General features: G+C 39.1%; 1 protein-coding gene across 3 annotated transcripts in view; it reads right to left on the bottom strand.

The window, feature by feature from the left end:
• Positions 1-447: 447 nt before the first annotated feature.
• LOC141793342 (ecto-NOX disulfide-thiol exchanger 2-like) overlaps positions 448-22,989 on the bottom strand; it is a 159,521-nt gene continuing 136,979 nt past the window's right edge. For all 3 annotated transcript variants that reach the window (XM_074673964.1, XM_074673966.1, XM_074673965.1), the window contains 7 exons: positions 18,730-18,844; positions 16,453-16,640; positions 13,454-13,594; positions 8,899-8,955; positions 8,120-8,216; positions 5,407-5,492; positions 448-1,213 (listed from right to left, as the gene is read on the bottom strand). In XM_074673964.1, coding sequence (XP_074530065.1) covers positions 1,082-1,213; positions 5,407-5,492; positions 8,120-8,216; positions 8,899-8,955; positions 13,454-13,594; positions 16,453-16,640; positions 18,730-18,844 — 816 coding nt within the window. In that variant the 3' untranslated portion in view covers positions 448-1,081. The remainder of the gene's footprint in view (positions 1,214-5,406; positions 5,493-8,119; positions 8,217-8,898; positions 8,956-13,453; positions 13,595-16,452; positions 16,641-18,729; positions 18,845-22,989) is intronic.

Genomic DNA, 22,989 nt, shown 5'->3' on the forward strand with positions numbered 1-22,989 from the left:
AACCACTTAATATATGGATCCAGGCAAGTAGCACACAAACACACACAAACAGTTTGTGTACACAGTATGCCAGGAACAGCATAACACACACACACACACACACACACACACACACACACACACACACACACACACACACACACACACACACACACACACACACACACACACACACACACCAGACTGCCTCACCAATTAAACATCATTAACATGATCCCCGAGGTGTGTTTCAAAGTTAAGCGGGATGTTGCAGTGCTATGCCTTCAGCCAGGCTCAAAGCCAGGACTAATTAGCTTTGGAGAGACAGAAGTGCCCTTATGTAAGGTTGGAAAAAGCTGCCTTGAAGCTTTGATTTAAAAACACACAACAAGTTTCAGTGGATAAAAGTTAGATCAGGTACATTCAAACAAACCCAGACAGCTTCTATGTTCTCAAAACTTCTTTTTATAATGAAAAATATCATCCCAGCATGTACAGTGTATTACAAGAAATGATTCTATGCAACTGTTAACAGCCTTTACAGAAAATGAAGAAATATATCCATTTCATCTATGTTACAAACCAGGAACAGCAAAAAAGAGAAGAGAGGGAGGCTTGAGGGTTCAGAGGTTTCAAGTGTTCAGCTAGACCCTGATGAGCCTCCTTTGGTTAGCCCTGTAGTCCTGTAGTCCTGGCCCACAGCGTACAGAGCTGACTGCAGGCTCACAGAGGACAATGCCCTGCCCATGTGGGCAACAACTGTGTTATAATCCAGTGACTGAAGAAATGGTTCTGCTTCACCGACCCCCAGAGAGTCACAGACGCTTAGAAACTCACAGAGAGTCCGAGCTCATGAGACTGTCGCTGTGATTTGGTTTCAACATCCCTGTAACCATGGCAATGCCGCTTTCTAAGTCTCTGCCACCTGCACAGAGTCCCTGAAACGCTCATGTTACATTTCTCCTGCTCAGTCTTCTGTGTCCTCGACCATCAGGTACAGTCCACAGTCTTTGATATTCGTGGCTCCACACTCTGTCCTTCACGTTGTTACAGAGTCCCTGATGCTGAGTCTGTCGTCTCCTCTGCGTCTCAGAAACAGACTCTACGTGCTCTTGATGCCCTGGAAGCCGCAGAAGTTCCAGCGTTTCTCCAAACTGGCTCCGACACCGGTGAGCTCCTGTCTGAAGGTGCAGGGCAGCCGAGAGAGAAGAGCCTCCACCTCTCCAGGGTTAATCTGAAGAGACACACAGAGGATAATCCAGTGTTTTTAGTATTCTGGCCTAAATGCATGAGATACATTTGCTAGAACATGAGATACAGTGACAACCTTGGAGTGTGGTATATTAGTCAACACTGGAATCTTTTTTGGCATTTGTTGTGAGAGGGAGGGTCAAATTTTGTACATAAAAAAGGTCTCCTTATATGTGGCACAACAGTTGAGCCCTTTCCACTAGTTTTGCTGTTCGGAGTCCTTCCAGGGACGTTTCTTGTAGTAGCTATCAAGCTAACATGATAGCTTTTTGTTCTCTTTTGGCCAGAAGGTTAATTTTATCAAAATGGAAAGACCCCACACTCCCAGTATATGGCCAGTGGATAAGGGAGGTCATGTGTCTTGTCCACCTAGCAAAAAATAAGATATACCATCAGAGGTTGTACCAAGAAATTTTTTTGAAACTTCTGAAAAAAAATGGCAGCTACCAACGTGACTCTGTGACCCCTCTAATGTTATTCCTTTTTTTGTATGAATGTATTTATGTATACGTGTGTTTAAGAGTGTGTATACATATTACATGTATATTTTTTACAACTTTTTTTTTCTTTTTGGATTGTCTGGCTGAATATTGATGACCCTGTATTTGGGGAGGGGGGAATAAGACAGAGGCTTTTTTTGTCCTGACTGTCCTCCATGTTTGTTGTTCATGTTGTTGTCTCTGTGATAACAAACAAAAAATAAAACGACTTTGATAAAAAAAAAAATATAGGTCTCCTACTGCCTCACTATACTGCGGAGTTCCACAAGGATCCATCATGGGTCCTTTTAAATTTCTATTCATCTTACCACAGCTTTGTAAACAAATCACATCTTTTCTTCTGAATTCTTTGGAAAGCATATTAACAAACCTGATTCATGTCATTTTGTTTTAATACTTGATTCATAGCTGTCATTCTTTTTCTTATTCTTACGCAACTGAAGTAGTGCTATTGTTTTTTTTTTTTTTTTTTTTACGCAGGTGTCCTGGATTATTATTCTTTCCTGAAATGCAAATATTTTTGTGAATAAGGCAAGAGAGGAGTAACTTTCTGTTAATTAGTTTATCTTATTGTGGGCACTGTTTTCCAGAAACTTTGGACCAGTGACCCACTTTATTTTGAAATAATCACATTACAGAAATAGTAAAGGAGGACTTTCAGTTTTAAAATGCCAGTTTGAAACACAAGATCGTTGAAAATTCAAAGCCAGTGTGTGACGGCACAGCAGCAACCTGACTAAGCGTAATCTGGCTCACACCACTCGGGTGGGCTGAGGATCCTGAGTCTATTAAAATTCTGAGCTGACACAGCCAAAATCCACTGTACAAGCTGTTGTCGACGCTGTCTCGCATTAATCTGAAGATTGTTCAGGCCTGTGTTGATGTCAGGAAGCATTAAGGCCCATGATGGAGACAGGACCGGTGTGTCATTACACACAATGGAGCTGTGTGTGTGTGTGTGTGTGTGTGTGTGTGTGTGTGTGTGTGTGTGTGGAGCCTCCTGATAAGCAGAGAGGATTGCTTTGACTCTGTGTTATTGACTCAAACTCTGTGGGCTGCTTGATGTGAGCAGCCCAGAAAGTCAACGTGGAGCAACACACACTGAATTCACACTCATCTGAAGACAAACAGTTTTGGGAGTTTTCTCACGGACACGCAACAAAAAAACATCACATGAACACAAAGAAGACAAAAGACCCAAGAGGCAGAAGAGATTAAAAAGACACAATCTCTGCTTTGCATATGTGAGGATGAGCCAGGGTGGTGAGGAGACGATCCAAAGAGTGGAAGCTCTGACGTTGGAAAGATTTGGAAAATGACAATGAGATTCTCCCAAAAAAGAAGAAGAAGCCTTAAATCTTATTTGACTGTCTTCTTGGTTCACAGTTTTGGCTGTGAAAAAAGGTGGTGATGCCGCCTTTTTTCCTGAAGGTCTTCTGGTGTTGGCAGAGAGCAGAGATAGACACGTTTACGTTGTGGAGGTGACATTGAAAGTTGGCTTTTTAAGAGCCGTGTATAAGCGCCAGTGAGGAGTAATAATACTTCTGACACACCTTGGCAGGAAGATGAGAATGAACTGGCTGTGCTTCAGGGTACGGCTGTTAGTGTCAGGATGAAGGATCTGATTTTACGATGCTTCATCTTCAAGCAAAATAACATCACTGGCAGAATGTGGTTGGACAAGAAACATTAGAATCTCAGGGTAAAAATGAAGGTAGAGTTTTCAACATTTGCCTATTAACTTTCAATACTTTTGATTTTATTTTTTAGAAAACTTATTTATTTCTCAAATGTTTCCTCTGCTGCTCTCAGGTCCTTCGACATCGTTTGAAAGCCATTTTAATTTCTGAATGTGGTTTCAAATTCAACTTTTCAAACAGGATTTATTCATTCCAACACTTTTTCTTTGACAATTGCCAGTGGCAGCCAAATCAATATTCAATTATATCTGTATCCAACTGAACTTAACCCACTGGCTCCAAATAAACCTTTTAATTGAAGCTTTACTGAATAAACTCCAATTAGGTGCTAATCTGCCATCCCTGGTGTCAGCACTGTAAAAATATTGACATGTGAATTAAGATTCTCACAGGTTTTTAATTTTTCTTTGCTGGATATATGAGTAAAAAACTTAGAAATAATTGCTGCCAACTTTATAAGAACAGCTTCTTCATTAAATAAATCCCCAGTCAGGATCATTTCTAGGAAGAGGTATCTGAATCCAAAATGCCGACTCCACACCATGATTGTATGAAGACCGTGACATTTTGATATAAACATTAGTGAAAAATTAGCACCACTTTTAAAAAAAGTTAATGTTTCCCCATAAAGTGCTTCAGCTGACTGGGGATGGGAATTGATAAGATTTTGTCAATACCCATGTCCTTATCGATTCTGCTTATTGATCTGATTCTTTATCGATTCCCTTATCAATTCCTGTTGTGAATTTTCTTGGTAAAAAAAGTAGCTTTACAAGTTTTCTGTGTCAACTGTGTAATATGTTAATAATTCAAGTAGGCCATCTAGTGTCTCAAAGTGGTTATAGCAATGGTTTAAGTTGTTTGGAACCTTTCCATAGTTATGAAGTCAGCCATGAGCCTGTCAATTGCCTGTTAGCTTTTGACATTTGAAATTCTCAGTATTTTTTACAAAGAGTTGGTGTGATATGTTTCTGTGATGAAAGTTGAAATTCTTTTCTAAATCTGAAGTTATACTGATGTATGCTAACTTCTAGCATATCAATGCAGTTTCCCATATACGTTAGCATCAAGCTTGCGCTATTTTGTTATTTTGGTAAATAAGGTGATTTATACCATTTCGAATATATTTAATATGAATCTCCTGAGAGAGAGTAATGTACATTTCTTAATGAAGTCAGTTCTTCAGTAAAACTTCAAGCTGAAAATACTGAATCAGAGTTTTCTTCAGAAACGTTATCTAACTGTCAAGCTAAGATAGCTACAGCAGACTAGTTGATGTAGGGCCCGGTGGCTCCGGCACAATGTAAAGAATTGATAAGGGAATTGTTAAGCACAAAGGCTAACGATATCCATGGATTGAAACATATCTTATCGATTCTCAACAGGAACCAGTTTTTGATTCCCAACCCTACGGCTGACAGGAAGTGCATCATTTCACAGCAGAAACCTGAAACAGCACAAGCTCACATCATCCTGACACAGAGTCTTGGCTGCATCATGTAGTCTAACCTGATACTACACTGCAAAAAAATGAAATTTTATCAAGTGCTTTTGTCTTATTTTGAGTAAAAATTGTCTGATTATACTTGATTTGAGCCACATGCAACTTATCAGTCCAGAAAAATGTCTTATTTTAAGTTATTTATAGACAAAATAGAGGTCTGAATTGCTTGTAACAAATAAAAAAATCTGTCAATGGAGCAAGAGAAATTTGCTAGAAAATTAGCTTGAAACTAGGAAAATGTTTTATTACAAGTAAAATTTTTCTTGTTCCATTGGCAGATTTTTTAAAACTTGTTGAAAGCAATTCAGACCTCATTTTAGTCTTTGAACTTGAAACAAGACATTTTTCTGGACTAGTCAGGTGAATGTGGCTCATATTAAGTCTAAAAAGATATTTACTAATCAAAATGAGACCAAAAAACACTTGATAAGATTGCTGTTGCTGATCTGCTCCACAGTTTGGTGTTCATTACCTTTGTGTCCAAACGTTGCAGGTAGGAGCAGATGTACTCTATGCTGGCTCCAAACGGGTGGACGTGCAGGAAGGTGGAGATGATTCCTGAGGTGGAGAGAAAAGTGAAACACAGATTTAAAGTTTGTCTCTCTCCTCTCCTCTGACTGAGGCGAACACGAGCTCTGAGTGTTTCCTCCCTGAGTCCCTGTGCTGTTAGAAGCCTCTTGTATATTCAGGCTCCAGATTACAGAGAGTGTTTAATGACGGCTTTTGATGCTGTTGCCTCTCGTACACACAAACCATCTGCTATCAGCTCACAGGAGAGGACGGAGATAATCCTCTACCTCTGCTAACTACCTTAAGAGGAGACCAGAGGAGAAAACTGAAACAGAAGCAGATTGTTAAGTCAGACGGATTGAAATGATCTTAAGAAAACTAGAATGACTATAAACTTTAACAGGAGAGTTACAGCTCCATGATTTTTTTATTTGTTGCCTGCAGGGGGTCGGTTGATGCTTGAACTACATGCTCGCCTGGAGCTCCTCCACTGGCAGTGAGAATAAGACTTTTGTTGCATCGAGACACAAAGTATTTGATGCTGTTATTAGCATAAAATCGCCCACTGGATTGGTTTTGTTGTTTGTTTGTTTGCCTTTAAAAAACCAGAGAACATCTCCAACTGACAGAGCAGACGTTTGCTGTAACAACAAGCACCCACTCAGTGTATGTGCAGATAAAGTCACTGTCAGTTTGTTTGTGAGACTCAGAGTTATTATTATAAAATGTTCCAAACAATGATAGATAGAGTTTTCTTGAGACTTTTAATGTTGCATCCAATTTTCTGACACATTTTCTCTGTCTTTCTCTTTGGGAGTCAAACATGCCTACTAATTCAAACTAGGACAACAAAAATTAACTCATTCATGGTCAAACTGTCATAAAATGTTGCTTCAACATTGATTCAGATGAGGTTACAGCTCAATGTTATTAGCTTTGTGTTCGGGTCAAACTGCAATCTAAGCAATCAAAGCAAGCATTTTTTCAGTAAAATTTGTCTTTTCCAACTAAATTTGAGGCGAATTCACCTGAAAAACTGTCTTGAAATGTGGCTTGAATTCTATGCAGTGAGTAAAAAAATCTGCATATTGACTCATTATAAGAAATTATTCTTATTTCAAGAAACTTGACAGGATTTTTTTTTTGTTGTTGTTTTGTTTTTTTCATCATCTTTTCCTTTATTATCGTGCAACCAGACATTTTTTGTCTGGTGAATGCGGCTCAAATTTAGTCTAAAAAATATGTTTTACTAAAAGTAGGACATAAACACTTTCTTGTATTTAACTTTTTGCAGTGTAATTATTTCTTCACACTTTAAGCCTCTAACGTCATGTTTTATTGGAAAGCATCACATGAGTGTTTGCTTTGTTTCTGCAGCATTCACATCTGCTTTCACGAACCTGTCAGAGTGCCTCGGGCTAAACTGAGCTGAGGCCCTTTTGATAACACTTTTCAACCTTTCTGTACATTTTTAAATAGAAACTGACAAATAATTTAAAGTATCCACTCAGCACGCCACCTGCAGCCGGAGAACCCAGTCAACAATCCTGTGCTGTAATACATGTAGATTTAAACTAAAAACTTTGTTTAGTTATGAGAACTGTTAAGGTGCGTTAAAGGAAGATCATCTTGGTGCTGAGTTTCCTTCAGCAGCAGTAAAAACAGAGAAAAAAACAGCAACAGCTTTAAAGTCACTTTATCCATCTGGACATAAGACATTATTTCTAATAGTGGCCGAAAAACCAACTTTAAAAAGTTTAAAGCTGCCTTTACTTTGCTGATTAGTTGATAGCCTGGGGTGAACATGCTGCTAGGACTGAAAGTAGCTCGCAGCTCTGGCTGCTGCATCATGCATCATGCAGCTGATCCAGATAGACAACACTGACTTTGCAGCAGCTCGCTGTCAGAAAGTTATTTAATTCTCAGAGAGATGAAGGAGGCCAGGTGGTGACCTTTGGAACAGCTCTGAGCATTTTGACCTGAATATGACTGAAAATCTGTTGAACATCACATTTCCTTTGACGCATACTGTAACGGCTGAAATAAACCAGATGTATCTGCAGTGCATCTCCGTTCTGTCACGGCAAACGGATCAGATAGGTTTCCATTCAAGTCAATGTGTCGACTTACACTGGATCTGCTCTGTTGCAGTACGTCTGCATGGCTGCCCTGTCATGTTGCAGGTAACATACGAAAGATGGAGCTGGACAGGAAGTCACAAGAAACTACCTAAAACCACCCTGTGACTCTCAAAATAAAACAGACCATGTCGAAATCAGTTCGTATTTAGCTTGACTACGATGATAAATGGACATAATGAGTGGAGCCAGACCAGGAGTCAACAGGTTTGAGGTTTTGCAGCCCAACATGAATGAAGAGAGACTTATCAGAGGAGTAGGAAGCGCGGGAACTCCTCGGTCAGTTGGCAAACGCATTCAAGACGCAGCACAACGGAGTCGCACTGCAGACGTATCTGATGTATTTGAGATGTTACCCATCATCTGCTTTGAACTCATATTTTATATTTTAGTTTCTTTCTTGGTATCAAATGTTACTTTTACTGAGTAAAGCTCAAAACAGACGTGTGATTATAGAATTTACCACAAACTAACTGCTATTAGGGACCTTTAGTTTGATTTTTAGTTTGTCAAAGAAGAGACTTCTTGTCAGCGTACCAACGAGCAGAGCTTCTCTTTCAGAGTGGACCGGACTCTGCTGGTTCTTCTCTGTGGGACCTTCTTTCTCCTGACTGCACGACACCACTGTAGCTTCCTAAAACACACACACATACATACAAACACACATTAATTACCTTAAATGCTTCTGGTTGCCATATGAGCAGCTGAACCTTAAGCACATGCATGAAACAACGAGTGAGAACAAAAACACATCCGAAGGTTTCACCTCCTACACAGAGACAATGAGGTTGAGGATAATGAGGCGAGGGAGAATTTTCAGCCAGCAGCTATGGGTCTGATAAAGGAATGAAATGTATGACACACAAACACAAACCAAGACAAAAGACAAACGAGTGTAGGAAGAAGAAATGAGGAGGGAGAGGGGGAGAATGATCACTAGAGTTTTGTGTTTGTCATCCTACGTGGTGTTGTGTTTCTTTTTCCACTTATGTTGTTGATGCCTGGTGGCCTTCCTCTGTTTTTAATCTATCCATTAAGCTCTGAGTGTATCAGTGTGTGTGTGGGTGTGTGAGGATATGGCCACATGTGTGAGCCATTGTGACTTTAAGACTCCTTTATTTCCTAGCCTGGTTGTGTCAGCGGTGATTTACTCGATGACAAATGTGGTGGCAGAGAATTGAATTGGCCTGTAATGATCTGTCATGTCACTGAAGAGGTTAGAGAGGAAAGTCAGAGAGGGAAAGAGGGAGGAATGAGGACACAGAAACAACACATGGAGAGGAGTGGAGGGTTATATCTGTGTTATTTCCACTTACGCTGGCTTGATTAGCGCTCTCCTCGCTGCCGCCGTCGCCCTGCTTCGACGTCTCCAGCTGAGGCACGGTGGGAACATGAGAGGAGACGCAGCAGAGAAACAAGATGAGAGATCATGTGCAGAAATAGGCAAGTGTGGGGTATTTTTAAGACTATGTCAAGAAACCCAGACATGTAAAATCAGCTCTTTCTGAACTAAAACAAGAACCGCATTCTCCTTTTTTTTGTGCTTTCTCTTTCGACAGGATGGCTTTGTGGAGTTTGCCAACTCTCATGCTCAGAAAATAATCTATGACTGTGAATTTATAATATTTATTGATCCTGAAACTGTAAATGTTTTATGTTTTTATTTCAAAGGTTTGGTCAAGTTTGACTCAGCACAGCTATCCCTTACAGTTTTGAAACCTCGAGGTACCACTGAAATATTTACAATCTCAAAGTTTATTCACTCTTCTTCTGGGCTCACTGGTTTATATTTTTATTTACAGCATCTTGAGTGCAGCAGTTTTATTTAAATACATATTCAGAGTGAATAACGAAGGCTTTTGTTGTCATAATGTGGTAGAAAGTGGGGTTGACAGAGCCAGTGACCTCCTCTGATGTAAACCCAGTAATGTGTAGTGACAGCTCAGTGAGAGGTGAGCACTGAAGGAGAACTGATGAGACAAAGAGAAGTCCCAAACACCGCTTATCTTCAGGGAAACCAACACCCTAACATCGATTTCTCCCCTTCCTTTAATGAGACTGCCTTCCATGATTCATGTTAGCACACATGCATGGATTTAATTAGCATTTTGCCCACAGCGCAAACGGACAAGGATACATTTCTTATCAAACTCCACACCATTAACTAACTATTGACGACTCTGTTACTGCAGCGGATCTGGAGGACGGCACGCGTTATCACTTATTCACTTCCATCGTTCTTTGTGAATCAGCTCGTAAATCTCAGAGCAAACAGACGACACCTGGAGCAGCCCTCTGTGTGGACTGAGAGCTTCTCAGTTGTGTTATTATCCAAATAAATTAGGGATTAGACCTGAGGCTCTTTTCATCGAAAGCCTCTTCTCTCTTGTTTTAATGAGATTGAAGAAACTTTAACAAACATTATGAACTCTAGAAGTGTGCAACAACACCTGAAACTTAAGATAACCCTTCGATATTGAATAAGTTTGGTAAGATTGTAGATCCATGTTAACATAATAGGGGTCAGTATTGGAAAAAAACTCATATCAAAATAATACATATTATGATATTCTACCCATTTAACCATTTGATTGAAACAGCTTTTCTATTTTTTTGTGGTTAAGATAATGAAAGTCAGATGCAGTGTTTCATACATACACTTAACTTAAAAGCATTACGTGTGTCAAGTTTTTCACTTAAACTACTGTGATATTGAACTAATGCTGCAAAAAAACCTATTGGGTTAAAGATGTGGTCAGTTGGTGAAACTGACAGAAGACACTTGCTGTAACCAATGTTACCCATAAAAAAATCTAATATTGCACAGAGCTATTGACTATGATTATTATTTTATTAGTCTACTACACTGAGAAAATTAAATTCAAAATGATTTTTAACTAACTGACCCAAGAACAGAAAGACAACAGTGATGTTTACAGCATCAAAACTCATATCACCAAGTTTATATATTATACAGTTTATGGGCAACATACAGTGGAGTAGCTCTTGGGCGCCATCTACTGCAGTGGAGGTGCAGAGTACATATTGCACTTCCAACTCACCTAAAATACGAAATTTGATTTTCACAAAAGTTAAGAGTTGAAATATTGATATTTTATCACAGGTCAAAGTATCCCAATATATTGCTTTATCGATATTTTGTCACACCTCTAAAATATAAAGTGCCTTTTCTCTTAAACTAAAACATTTCATCCTTTTTGACCCTTTAAATCCTGAGGTCTCATTCCACATCAAAAGGCATAAAAAAAATCCTTTATGTGACTCTAAACCAGTCACATAAACACCAATACTGATTCGTCTGAACAAATTCCACAGGTGTTTCCTTTATCATGGCACCACAACGACTCAAATAGACCTTGTAGGCGCAGAGATATACTCTTTTCAATTTGAGACCCCAAAAAAGGCTTAAATGGTTAAAAACAAGATGTTAGATTGCGGGGAAAAACAAGATACAGTGTTAGCAACTCATTTAATTAAGTGATGAGAAAATAATGTAGCAGGAGTGAATTAACCAATTGTTAATAAGAGCTCAGGGAGAACGTAAGAGTTTTATCAGTGGTGCTAAACTTAGCACAAAAGTGAAAGATGTGAAACGGCGTTTCTTGATAATTAATCTTGCACCTTGGGAACATCTGTTTATTTCCTTTTAAATGGTGCTTAATTTGTGAGGAACATATATTTGTGGGATGAGCAGTAAAGTTGAGTTTGTGGGTAGCACCCATGGAAAAACCTGCCAAATCTTTGTCAAATCAAATATGACGACACAAACAGTATGAAAATATTCTTGAATCTATTGGAAGTCAATCAGAGACAGTATGGAAAAAGCTTTGAAGACTAAGTTGGACTTTGGTTTAAGAGTGATGTACCTGGGCCAGATGCCACCTCAAGTTCAGGGTCCACCTAGCTTATTTGTATGGGGTCATATTGGTGGCCAGCAAAAAAGACGTAACAAAGAAGTGGCTGTGTCAGAGACCACCCTTATTAACAGACTGGTTGAAGGTAATGAATTAAATTTTTGTTATGGAAAAAATGACTTTTACAATAAGATTGAAGAGTGATGTATTTGAGGACTACTGGAGAAGCTTGCTCGAGTTCATAACCCCACATTAACCACTTAGACAAGACTTTAAATAAAATTTAGAAGGAGTTAAATTAAAACCCCATGGTTTTATGCTGCACACGAGTCTTTTCCAATTTATTTTTCTGTCTTTTTTTCATGTTTTTTTTTTTTTTACATAACTCTGCCTTGATTTGAATTGTTGTACATATATGTGGATACTCAAAACATGAATTCTGAATAAAAAGAAAATGTGGTGAATTAAAAATGACTGTTTTAATTGTCATGTGCAGGGCAGGACAAAAGAATTCTCTATAAGTCTGTGTACGTACCAATAGTTATTATATTATTAGATCTCTAATGAAGGAATAATGCATTGATAATGCAGTCTTCATCATTTTAAATTGAATGATAAAATGATTTCAGAGTGGAATCAGCAAAGAGAAGGTTCAAGGATGAGAAAGACAACATCCTGTAGAGAAGAGAAGCACAGATATAAGAAGAAAAAATATGAAAATGAAGCTGAGGTTAAACTGAAGTTGCTGGGAAACAATAGCCGTAGTTGAAACAGGATCTGTATGTGACTGTGAACAAAGATGAAGATGTAAGGAGCTAAAACTACTGACCATCCTCCTCACTGATTCACCTGATGATAAGAAATTGAAAAGATGGACTAAATAATGAAGGTGACATTTGTAAGTCGTCTTCATCATCAGATAACACAAGTGAAAAAGTAAGATGATCATGATCATTAAAGCTAAAAATCATATAAAGCCAATGTGATAACTCATTTTGTGTCTATCATTAGAAACTCTGTGGACAAGGCGATGTGTTTCATCTCTTCTGATCCTGTATCATGTGTGAGTAATTATTTCATCTTTTACCAGCCAAATGAACAATTTCACTCTTTGTGCTCAAGTCTTTTACTCATAAGTCACTCAGCAGTGGTTACAATAACTTGAAAATCATAATTAGAGATGGTCAGTTTTTCTTTCTGATGATCAGATTTGCTTTTGTAGGTCACATTTGATATCAATGTTGTATTCAGTCTTTTCACACAGAGTGTAAAACTCATCAGCGGAGCATTGATTATCATCGTTTTGAAGCCCAGCTTAAAATGTTAAACCCTTGTGTTTTTTTTAATCTTTTGTTGCTTTAAAGGACAAACTCTGAAGGACGCCAGAAACCACTGAATACAGGCTCAACACAAAGACAAGTAGTCCTTCAAACTTGAATTAGTTAGTTGTTGATCATAAGATTTATAACTGAACTCTTTTCTGAAGCTTAAAGCTGCACTATTCGCTTTTTCAAGGGGAAACTCAAAATTAAAAAGCGGATTACGAAACAATAAAGTTAAAAGAATTAAGCTCCCTGTGGGGAAAATGAGAAAACAGGGACATTGATTGAAGTCAGAAATTGTCCTCACTATGGTGGGGTCCGCCTGCAGGGTTGACACTGTATCAACAAATCCACAACAGCTACTTTAAGAAATCTGATGAGCTTATAAATAAATTTTAGCTGGCTTAAAATACTTTATCATCATCATCATCTCAGTCCAAAATCACATTTTAAAGCTTTCACATTCTTTCATTTTGTTTACTGATGACTTCTTCCTCTGATATCTTTTATGCGTTGGAGCTCAGCTTGAAATAATTTCTTTCTTATTAAAATGTAAATTAGATGGTTGTGTTCACACAAACAAAGAGCGTAACTCTGAGATGAACTTTCATATGAAAATTAACTTTGGAAACTTCATTCAGAGTTGACACATGTCTGTTTCCTGTCACACTAACCTGCATGTCTTGTGTGTTTTGCAGATTCTGGAGTCCGTCCTTCAGCGTCTGGACTTGCTTCTCCAGCTGCTGTTTGTCCTCCAAACTTTTCTCCAGCTCTGCTTCTCGCTGTTTCATCTCTTCTCTCATTTTTAGAAGTTGCTGCGAAGAAAAGGGGAACATAGAGTCAAATGAACTCACCAACTTGAGGATGTAAATCCTTTTACTCAAGGCAAAACCCATCACGAATCTGTCTAATAAACATTTTTCAAAGAGAAACCAAAGATTCTTCTAAATCACAGCTTAAATCAACCTAATGCAGTGTTTCTAAAGTTATGATCTGTGGACACCAAGGTTGCCAGAGCCCACTCATTCATTTTAGGAGCATCTTTTCAACCATGTTGAGCTGTAAAACCTCAAACCTCTTGCCTCCTGGCAAGGCTCCGGTCATAATGTCCATTTGTTGTTGTAAGTTAAGCTAACTATACTCTGGTTTTAACACGGCTGGCTAGAAAGTCACTTGCTCTTTTTGGAAGTTTCCTTGCACAACTTCCTGTCCCACTTGGTCTGCTCTATTGTGAATTGACCCGTCACGGCTACGGCATCCGGCAAACATAGGATTGATGTGTATCTGCTGCGAACTGCCGGAACAGGGGAGCAAACACATGCGTTGGCCAGTTGACTTGAATGGAAACCTATCTGATCCCGAACTGAGACATATCTTGTGTATTTTGACCGTCAGCATAGACTGTAAAAAAAATAAGGATGTCATCTTGCTTGGTTTCAAGTGAGGTTGCCACAAATTCTGCTCCCCCTGGAGGCTGGCTGCAGTATAGGTCAAAAAATCCATCTCCCCAGTCATTCCAGATGGGCTGTGGTCAAACTTTAAAATATTAATACACTTGGGAGAAATGTTTCTCACGTCTGATTGTTGTGGTGATTTGAAGATATCATTTGGCTGTCTTGTATTCATGTCCTTTTTTTTCTGAAAAGTTTTGTTTTCATTAGTTATAAGAGGTTAAAACGAGGCGTTAAGATAAATGACAACTGCCTTTCTTGTTTTTTTTTGTTTTCAAGGATTGTAAAATACGTCGGGAGGAAGAGCCAAAAAACTCTTGAAAGAAAAATAATAATAATAATTTCCTCTCATGCCCGGACTCATGCGCTGCATAACAGCTGCCAATGGCGGCGCCTGCACTGTACAATGGTAAATGGTGAAGCCACGCTGTCCACTCTTTATACAGTCAATGGCCGTTACATGTATCATGTATCATGCCAATTTATAATGCATCAGATTCAGCTTAGTGGTCTGTCAGTTGTTTTTGGGGATAAGTGGTCCTTGGTCTGAAACAATTTGAAATAACACTGATCTAACATAAGCGCCAGGGGGGAAAAGTTTGTCAAATGCTTTTCTTGTAAACACCCAAAAAGACAAATTATGTCATGAAGAAACACTTGTTCTTATTATTAAAGACCAGACAGAACGCTTTGGTAGCTTAACAGTGTTTATCTCATACTTGTCCTCTCAAGTATAAGAAGATACCCCGCCTGCTGTGTGAATCTTAAAACTTCAAGTCCAAGAGAAGCAGGGGGTCCTCGCAGATGGAAATGTTTATCCGCAAAGCTTCACATTCCCCACCTTTGAAGTGCACTTCAGTTCACAAAAGAGAAAACAGGCTGTCATTACATGCTGTTAACATTTCAAGTAAATTCAATTTGAATTTTAAGATGTGTGAAGTTTTAGTGTCTCTGCGTGATAAAACACGTGGAGCCTCGCAAGTAGGAACATCCAATTAAAGGAGCCCATTTAGCTCATCTTCTTATAAACACAACATACGACTGAGAGGTGATTACTGTGCAGAAAGAACAGCAGGGATGAAATGGATTTTATCCTCTACATATAAATCCATCATTACTTCAATTACCTGTGACAGCTCGCTCAAGTGAGGGCACTTTAAAATAACCAAGAAGCTAAGGAAGTAAGGAGGTGAAATCTTTGGTATTAAGTTTAAAGATAAGGTAGTAGTTTAAGGAAGCGTTCACAAAAAACAAATTTCCTGTCAAGTGTTTGAGTTCATTCCTCTCAGGCTGCAAAAGATGATGTTCATTGTCTTGTAGTGTTTTTTTTATCATAATATTTAGTTTAACCTCTTAATACCCAAGCTTTTAGCTGGTGTGCATATTTTAATTCACCTTGCTTTCTGGGATAAGTAAGACTTAAACATATATAACTAAAATTAGTTACCGTTCAGAAAGTTTGATTAATGAGATCTCTGTTAGTTTTTTGTTATTAGTGTTTTTGAACATAAATACATTGTTTTTTTCACTAATATGGGTGTAACGTGATATCACCAAAAGATGATGTGGGCAGTGCTCCTTAATGTGGCTAATAGGTCAAATGTTAAATAATAAAAGCATTATGGCTCTGAGAGGCACAAATGTAATGTCCACATATGTGGACACTGGGTCTTAGAGTTTAAACTTAAAGAGCAGTGGTTTGAGGGCAGAAAGTACCCAAATTAAGAAGCTAGATTCAAGTTCTATTGTTGTTTTTCTTTGTAAATATTCACTAAAATTCTGCTGTGTGGTATGCAAGACACATTTCAAACTAAGAAAAAGCTCAAATATTAAAGATGACAGTTTACAAGCCTTGGATGTGGTCCAAGAAATACAAGTGAGTTATCAAATACCAAGGAAGACATTTTTGTAACAGAATCAGCTGTCCTTCAAAAAGAAAAACCTCAAAATGTGTCTTTTTAGTGGCTCTTCAGAAAACACTAACAGCTGCTGCAGACAGGTGTACTCTCCTTCGTATTCCCATTAAACTCAGTTTGAGAGCGCCGGGTCATGAATAAAAAGACAGCTGAAGTAAAAAATTGAATGGGTTAACCTGAACGACCTTGTTCTCAGAGAAAACCTGGAGCAGAACAGAACAGGAACGAAAAGAGATTAAACTTTTTGTTGGCTGTCGGAGAGGAAAAGAGCGACTGTACGCCTTTGTGTGTGCTGGTGTAAAATACCTTCTGCATGCCCTGCAGAGCCTGCTGCAGGAAGCTGAGCTGCTGGGAGTGTGTGTTGTCCTCCTCGCTCCTCATTGGCTGGTTCTTGCCTTGCTCCTGTTTGAGCAGCTCCACCTCGTTCCTGTAGGCGTCCAGCTGACAGCGCAGGGAGTCGTTCTCCTCCTTTAAGGCTTCTACTTGAGAAACACCTGCAGGTTTCAACAAAGTGGACAAAGGACGGAGTAATACAGTAATACAGTGTAACACTGCAGCACTGTTCAATTTACACCTCATCACTGCAAACTATAATGGTGTCAGGAGTCACCTTCACAGTTTGACTATCATGTTTCATTGCATTAACATTGATTCATTTCTTTGCGGAAATAAAATCAAACTTCAGTATTTCATCTCATTCTGCTTGTTTTTGTTGGTTAGGATGGTTTCTGGACAATCTAAAAGCTAAAAGCAGAGGAGGCCTTAGATTTGAATTTGTTTCCCTATTTAAATGGTTTTGAACTCCGCTCTGATCTGCCAGGAAAAACTCTGAAAACTTGACTCCTTTCTAACGCTAGCATGTTGATGAGAAAGCTGCTCGCAAATGCTTACTAATATGACCTCCACCAAGCATATTGTTATTGTCCCGCAACACTTTAGTCCTGCTTTAATGTCATACTCCCTTTCAGCAGACTTTCTGCTACAATTTGGTGTTAGTTGCAGGTTTGTACGATAATTTGTTACCTGACAGTGTTGAAAATTATGATGACCCAGTACATATTTCATATTCTGGATCTCAGTATCCAGAATATTGGCAGGATCTGGATCGTACTTTTACATTTGTCAGAAATTATGGTGACCTTGTCTTGTATTGTTTTGCAAAGCAATCTGACCATTTATGGTGGAGTTATATACACATGGTGAAAACAGCCCTATCTCACAATGATAAAGAATTCTTTGAAAAAGTCCTGGATCCAGACGGTGATCCAGATCAGCTGTAAAATTTAATCACTTCTTCCTTATTCTGTTTTTGACATTTCCTAAATATTTCACAAGGATCCGTTGTTCTCAGACAAACAGACAGACAAACAAACTCTCCCAAAAACATATTAATAAATTCAAATAACCTCAGCATTCCTGAGACGCATTTACACTTTGTATAACTTGTGATTAAGAAACCATAGACAAAACTCTAATACCCCTCCATAGAGATACCTGTAACACTCTAGCAAAGTTTTAAAGAAATAATTGAAGTGGACATGCTGTCAGAAAATAAAAAAGCGCTCTGTTTGAGGAAACAAGTCTCGGATGAAAGGCTTCCAGCTTTATTATGAGAGGCAGCACCATCAGCAAACAACACCACACAGTCATGAGGCTTTGATTGACATCAGATGTCATACTGGATGTCAGTTTACAAACTCTGAGGAAATATTCAAACATAGTTACCTCACTTAAAAGACAGTAAAGCACACTGCTGTTTCCTAACTAGACACTTTTATGTGCAAACATAAACCACGTCCAATAACCAGACATCTACAGTACACAGTGCACTGTGATAATCCTGGAGTGTTTCTGTTCTGGACATCTGACCCGACCTATCGAGCTCAGAGAGGAGACAGAGGGAGTTATTACTGTACGAGAGCCGCTCAGCTGCAGACACGTCCAGTGTTATCAGCTCTGCTCTGCTCCTGTGGGCCTGAGAGGAAGCTCTTAGGAGAAAGTTTAATACACTGACTGGACGGGGAAGATAAGCCCCATCCTGAGGTGAGTGTGTGAGTGTGTGTCAGGTTAGTTGTTGTGTGGGTGTTAGCAAGTGCTGCATGAAGTCATCATGAAGGAATGAACTCTGGCTTCATATGTGTGTGTGTTTGTGTATGTGTTTGTGTGTTCTCTACCAGTGAAATGAAAGTTTGAGGTGAGAGGAATATTGATCTGAGAGCCTCATCAGCTCAGTGAGAGGAGATGTCAACCATTTGGTCAGATTCTGTGCAATCTCCCTCTGTTACATCACAGGTAGAGCTATCGACCCCCAGATTCACACACGCTAACACACTCCTACACACATAGGCTTTTTGTTTTGGATTTCTGCTTTGGACATGAGTGAAAAACAGTCAGATGGCTCAGTGGAGCATGTATGTTGTCAACATGTTGATGTTTAAGCATGTGTTTCTTATTCATGCTGAGTTGTCAGATGGTTGTTTGATGGTTTAAGGATGATTACTGTCAGATTAGACTTTGATCAGCACATTGTCCTTTCACACTAACAGAAGTGCTGATCTGTGAATAAAAGCATCACATGAATACCTGAGTCCTCTGAGTCTTTGCTGTCTGGCATGTCCTCCATGTCGTCGTCTGACATCTCCATCTCCTCCTCTCTCCTGATGCCCATCAGCTGCTCGTTGTGCATGTTTCTGACCTCCTGGAAAACACAAACAAAGGAGGGCGACTCAGAGCTGCAGAGGATCATGGGTGATGCATGTTTTAGCTGGAGCTTGATTTTCACTGTTTCACTGAGGAAGACTAGCTGAGAGTTTGAGGATACACGCCTCCTCTTGCTGAGTGATAGAGCAGATTGTGGCACAAATACAGACTCCTTTTTCACTTGATTGTACTTGTTACTCTAGGAAAACAGCACACTCATGCAGCTTCAATGCATAAAGAAGTGCCTACTCCTGCTATTCTCGTTTTACTCTGCCAAGCCACAGATTTTACTTCATTATACAGCTCCCCTCTACTTCTTTTCAGCCTCACACAGAATCTCTAATGACTACATCCATTTGAAGACCAGTGGCAGAGGCAGTTTTTAAAGTGGTTAAAAGTTTAAGGTCGATCCAGTGAAGCAAATTTGCTCTAAATAAGACTGAACCTTCCAGGTGTGTGCAGAGAAAAGCACAAAACAAACAAAATCCTTTCGAAATGTTCACACATCAGACAGCCCATGCTTTCAGCATCCATTAAACGCTGTAACACTGAGGTGTTAATCTGTTCATGCATGTGTCCCTGGAATCATTCCAGCTTTTATTTTCTGACAGGAGAGGATGTTTGACTGACAGCTGCACATGGCGCTTACATGAAAACAGAGATTTTAGCAAACTGAAGCAGCTTTTATGATAAAAGAGGGTTAAAAGTCAAGGAAACATGTTTATTCAGTGTCATACAAAGACTTTCCTTTGCATCAGGGTCAGAAAGCAGGCAAACATACACCCTTCATTTAAAGCTGTGTTAAAGCTCAACACTTTGTTATTAATGTTTCCACAATTGGAAACATACGGTCATCGAGCCATCATGTTTGGTGGAAAAAACAACAACGATATAATGTGGAAGAGACAAACAGATCGGAAGTGTTAATCCATCTTCAAGCAAGTAAACTATTCGATAGTCACTCCTGGTTGTACACTCATTATTTGAAGACTTTCCCACCTCCCCCTGCAGAAACATGGAGATCAAGATCCACTTAATGACTGTGCAAAATCATTGTACACATACAATATGACCAACTGTCATAAAAATGAGTAACCTACCCAGCATCATGCAGTGCTTTGAATCTGACTTCTTTTTATTTTCCCAGAGATTTTCTTTCATTTCACCATTTTGAACTTGAGTGAAAAGTTTCAAACTAATTTCATGTTTTTATTTGAGCCAGAAAACTGACAAGAGAAGTCACTAAATCATGTTTTTCAGTTCGGAAACACAAATAAATAACTGTAATCTGTCCAATAAAATGATAAAAAAAATGAGGTTTACTTTTCCCAGCCTCTTTTTTGTGGAACAGTACATTTGAAAGTCCAGATAAAATCAATAATTTTATTTTAGCATGAATGATAAAAGTTTTGATTAAAGAGCCTGCACATCATGGTGGGCAGCAGAAACATGTTTTTGAAGGTCAACCATATATTCTAGTTTTACAAAGATATATAGAAGACATACTTTTTTAAATTATAGATCTAGTTTTTATCAATCCCCATGGGGTAAATTCTGTTTCTTTTTTACACTCTGAACATGCTAAACATACACACATGCACAAACAGCACTTCTGCACAGAAACACACAGGGATTAGAGGTCAGAGTGATGGTTCTGCAACTTCAGCATGCATCTGAGCGGTTGGGGGTTTTGGTGCCTTGCTCATGGGCATCCGACAGTGCTCAGGAATGCAAGCCAACATCTACCCAAGTATCAGCCCAATTCTAATCTTGGTCTGCACCAGCGACCCTCCGACCTAAGCCAAGTCCCTACGGACTAAGCTACTTCCGCCCCAGAAAGCATGGTTTGCAAATTTTTTTACGAAGTTTTATAAAAGCTTGTGTTTTTCTCCTGTTATGACTCCCACAGCACTGCACCCGTACTTTATTTGGCATCTTAGAATGATATCATGGAAGATGTGTGTCATTTAATCTGAAACTAAAATACTTACTGAACTTTAGGTTTTTAACAGACATGAAAATAGCTGAAATTGAAGCAGGTCTGTGCATACAGACTGTAAAGTTTGACATCTGTGAATCCTAAAAGTGTGGTTATTGTTTATCTGGTTGGTCTTTTATCTTCACTTATAAGAACTTGCACATTTATTCAGCCACCTCACTATTATCTACTCACTCATAATCTATTCAAATGTACCTTTTTTGGATTGCTGCAAACAAATTGTTGTTGTGTTTTGTTTCAATACAGTGACAAAAAAAGCTTCTTTCTATCTTATGCTGGTCACCATGTTTTTGGAGTCCTACATTTAATGAATGCATTAATCCTTTTGTGCATTGTCAATGGGTTTAAGGATCTTATGGATAGAGGTTGCAAATTAGCTCTTGCTGGACACCCATATGTGAGGCATCTAATTCGAGCACTGTTTAAAGCAACATTTCATGCACATGTCCCTGTCAAATACACAAGTAAATACAATTGTGGCAAAGATCTGGCTGTTGTATTACATTAAAACCAAAAACAGATGAAAAAAAGTCTTACAGATGAGATACTACGACTGAAATGAGCTATTTGATTTAGAAAAGAAAAAACAGATTTAATGGTTAATTCAATATCTGACAATCCTGACTCACCCCTGTGTGCTGTAAAAACACCAGAGCATAGACTTCAGGTATGAAAATGAAAAATGTATGTAAAATGGGCTGAAAATGACTCCCAGAGGAGCCAAAGTGAGTAAAACGCAGCCAAAGAGTAAATAAACTTGAAACCATCTGTCAGCTGACATTACCAGGCAGAGCCCACGGCAGAGGTCAAACAGGTACTCTACACACAACACAAGCACACACACACACAACCATCTGGTGTGTCTGGGGCTGAGTGTGCACAAACACACACACATAAAAACAGTGATCGAGGGAGGCAGCTGTTGTTGGACTCTGCCTCGGAGCTGCAGCCTCTCAACACCGCGGCTCGCTTCTCCGTATTTCAGCTCCAGGCTGAAGAATCAGAGTGAGTTTACAATGACTGAGAGTGGCTGCCTGTTTGATGATAAACAACCCCCGAGCTGTTTCTTATAAAGCTCTGCACCGCTGACCAGTGCACTGCACAGGCCAACCTTAACATCAGTGTAAAAATAACCTTCATAAGCAAAAAAATGATTGGCTTTTAAATAAAACACTGAATAATTTTGACACTGAGCTCATTTTAATTCCCGACTCACACAGTGAATGTATGATTTCACCTCATAGACCTCATCAAAAATAAATCAAACAACACTCGGAGGCATGGTTAAATCATCTTAGTTTGCTCTAAAAGGCCAGTGACAAACCACGGACAGCCAAAGTAAACACATCATGGTGATGAAATCTGAGCATCAAGCAAGCCAAGACTCCCAAATATTTACTCAGTGGTTGCTGGTGATCAAAGCAAAGGTTTCTGGCAACTTTTGCATCAAGTTACCAAACACATGAGTCAAAGAGTTAGATCATTTCTTCAGAGGGTGTTTGATGAGCAAGCGGACCAGCCAAACAAGATAAAGCATGATAAGACTCAGGGCTGCTTAATTGGAGGGATACCTGGTGGGGAAAAAATGTTTTTAACCTGTGTTGATTTATATTAACGAGCCTCTGATAGGACTAGCAACTGGAACAAGCCGAGCATACAACATTCACAAAAGCAGATGCTCCCCACACACATCCAGCAGCTCTAGGACCACATTAACATTTAATTGGAGTCTTGTTTCTGGTTCTTCCGCTGCTAAGTGCTCCACTCTACTCAGCTGCATTACAGCTTATTTGACTGCCTGTTTGGTGCTGTGTGCGTGTGGCCTATGGTTAGATTTCAGTGCTTCTTCAGGAAAACAGCTGCCTGTGCTGCTTCTGCAAGAAGTGATGCTGAGCAAGTGAGAGTGAACACAAAATAATGATCTGAAGGACTCCACTGAAATGAGGATTTGGAGTGATGCAATTTTACAATGTAAAAACTAGGGCTCTCACACGTTATTAGATTAATCAATTACACAGCAAATTAATGCATTAAAAAAATTATCACGATAAACTCATTGGCCCCCAGCCATTTTCAGAGCATCTTGAACGATCTTTCAAGACCCAAATTACACCGTTTTCTCCGACTATGCAAACACCAAAACT

This window comes from Halichoeres trimaculatus, unplaced genomic scaffold (assembly GCF_033239565.1).
Source record: "Halichoeres trimaculatus isolate MK-OKI-2021-1 unplaced genomic scaffold, fHalTri1.1 fHalTri1_scaffold_7, whole genome shotgun sequence".
Lineage (NCBI taxonomy): Eukaryota > Metazoa > Chordata > Actinopteri > Labriformes > Labridae > Halichoeres > Halichoeres trimaculatus.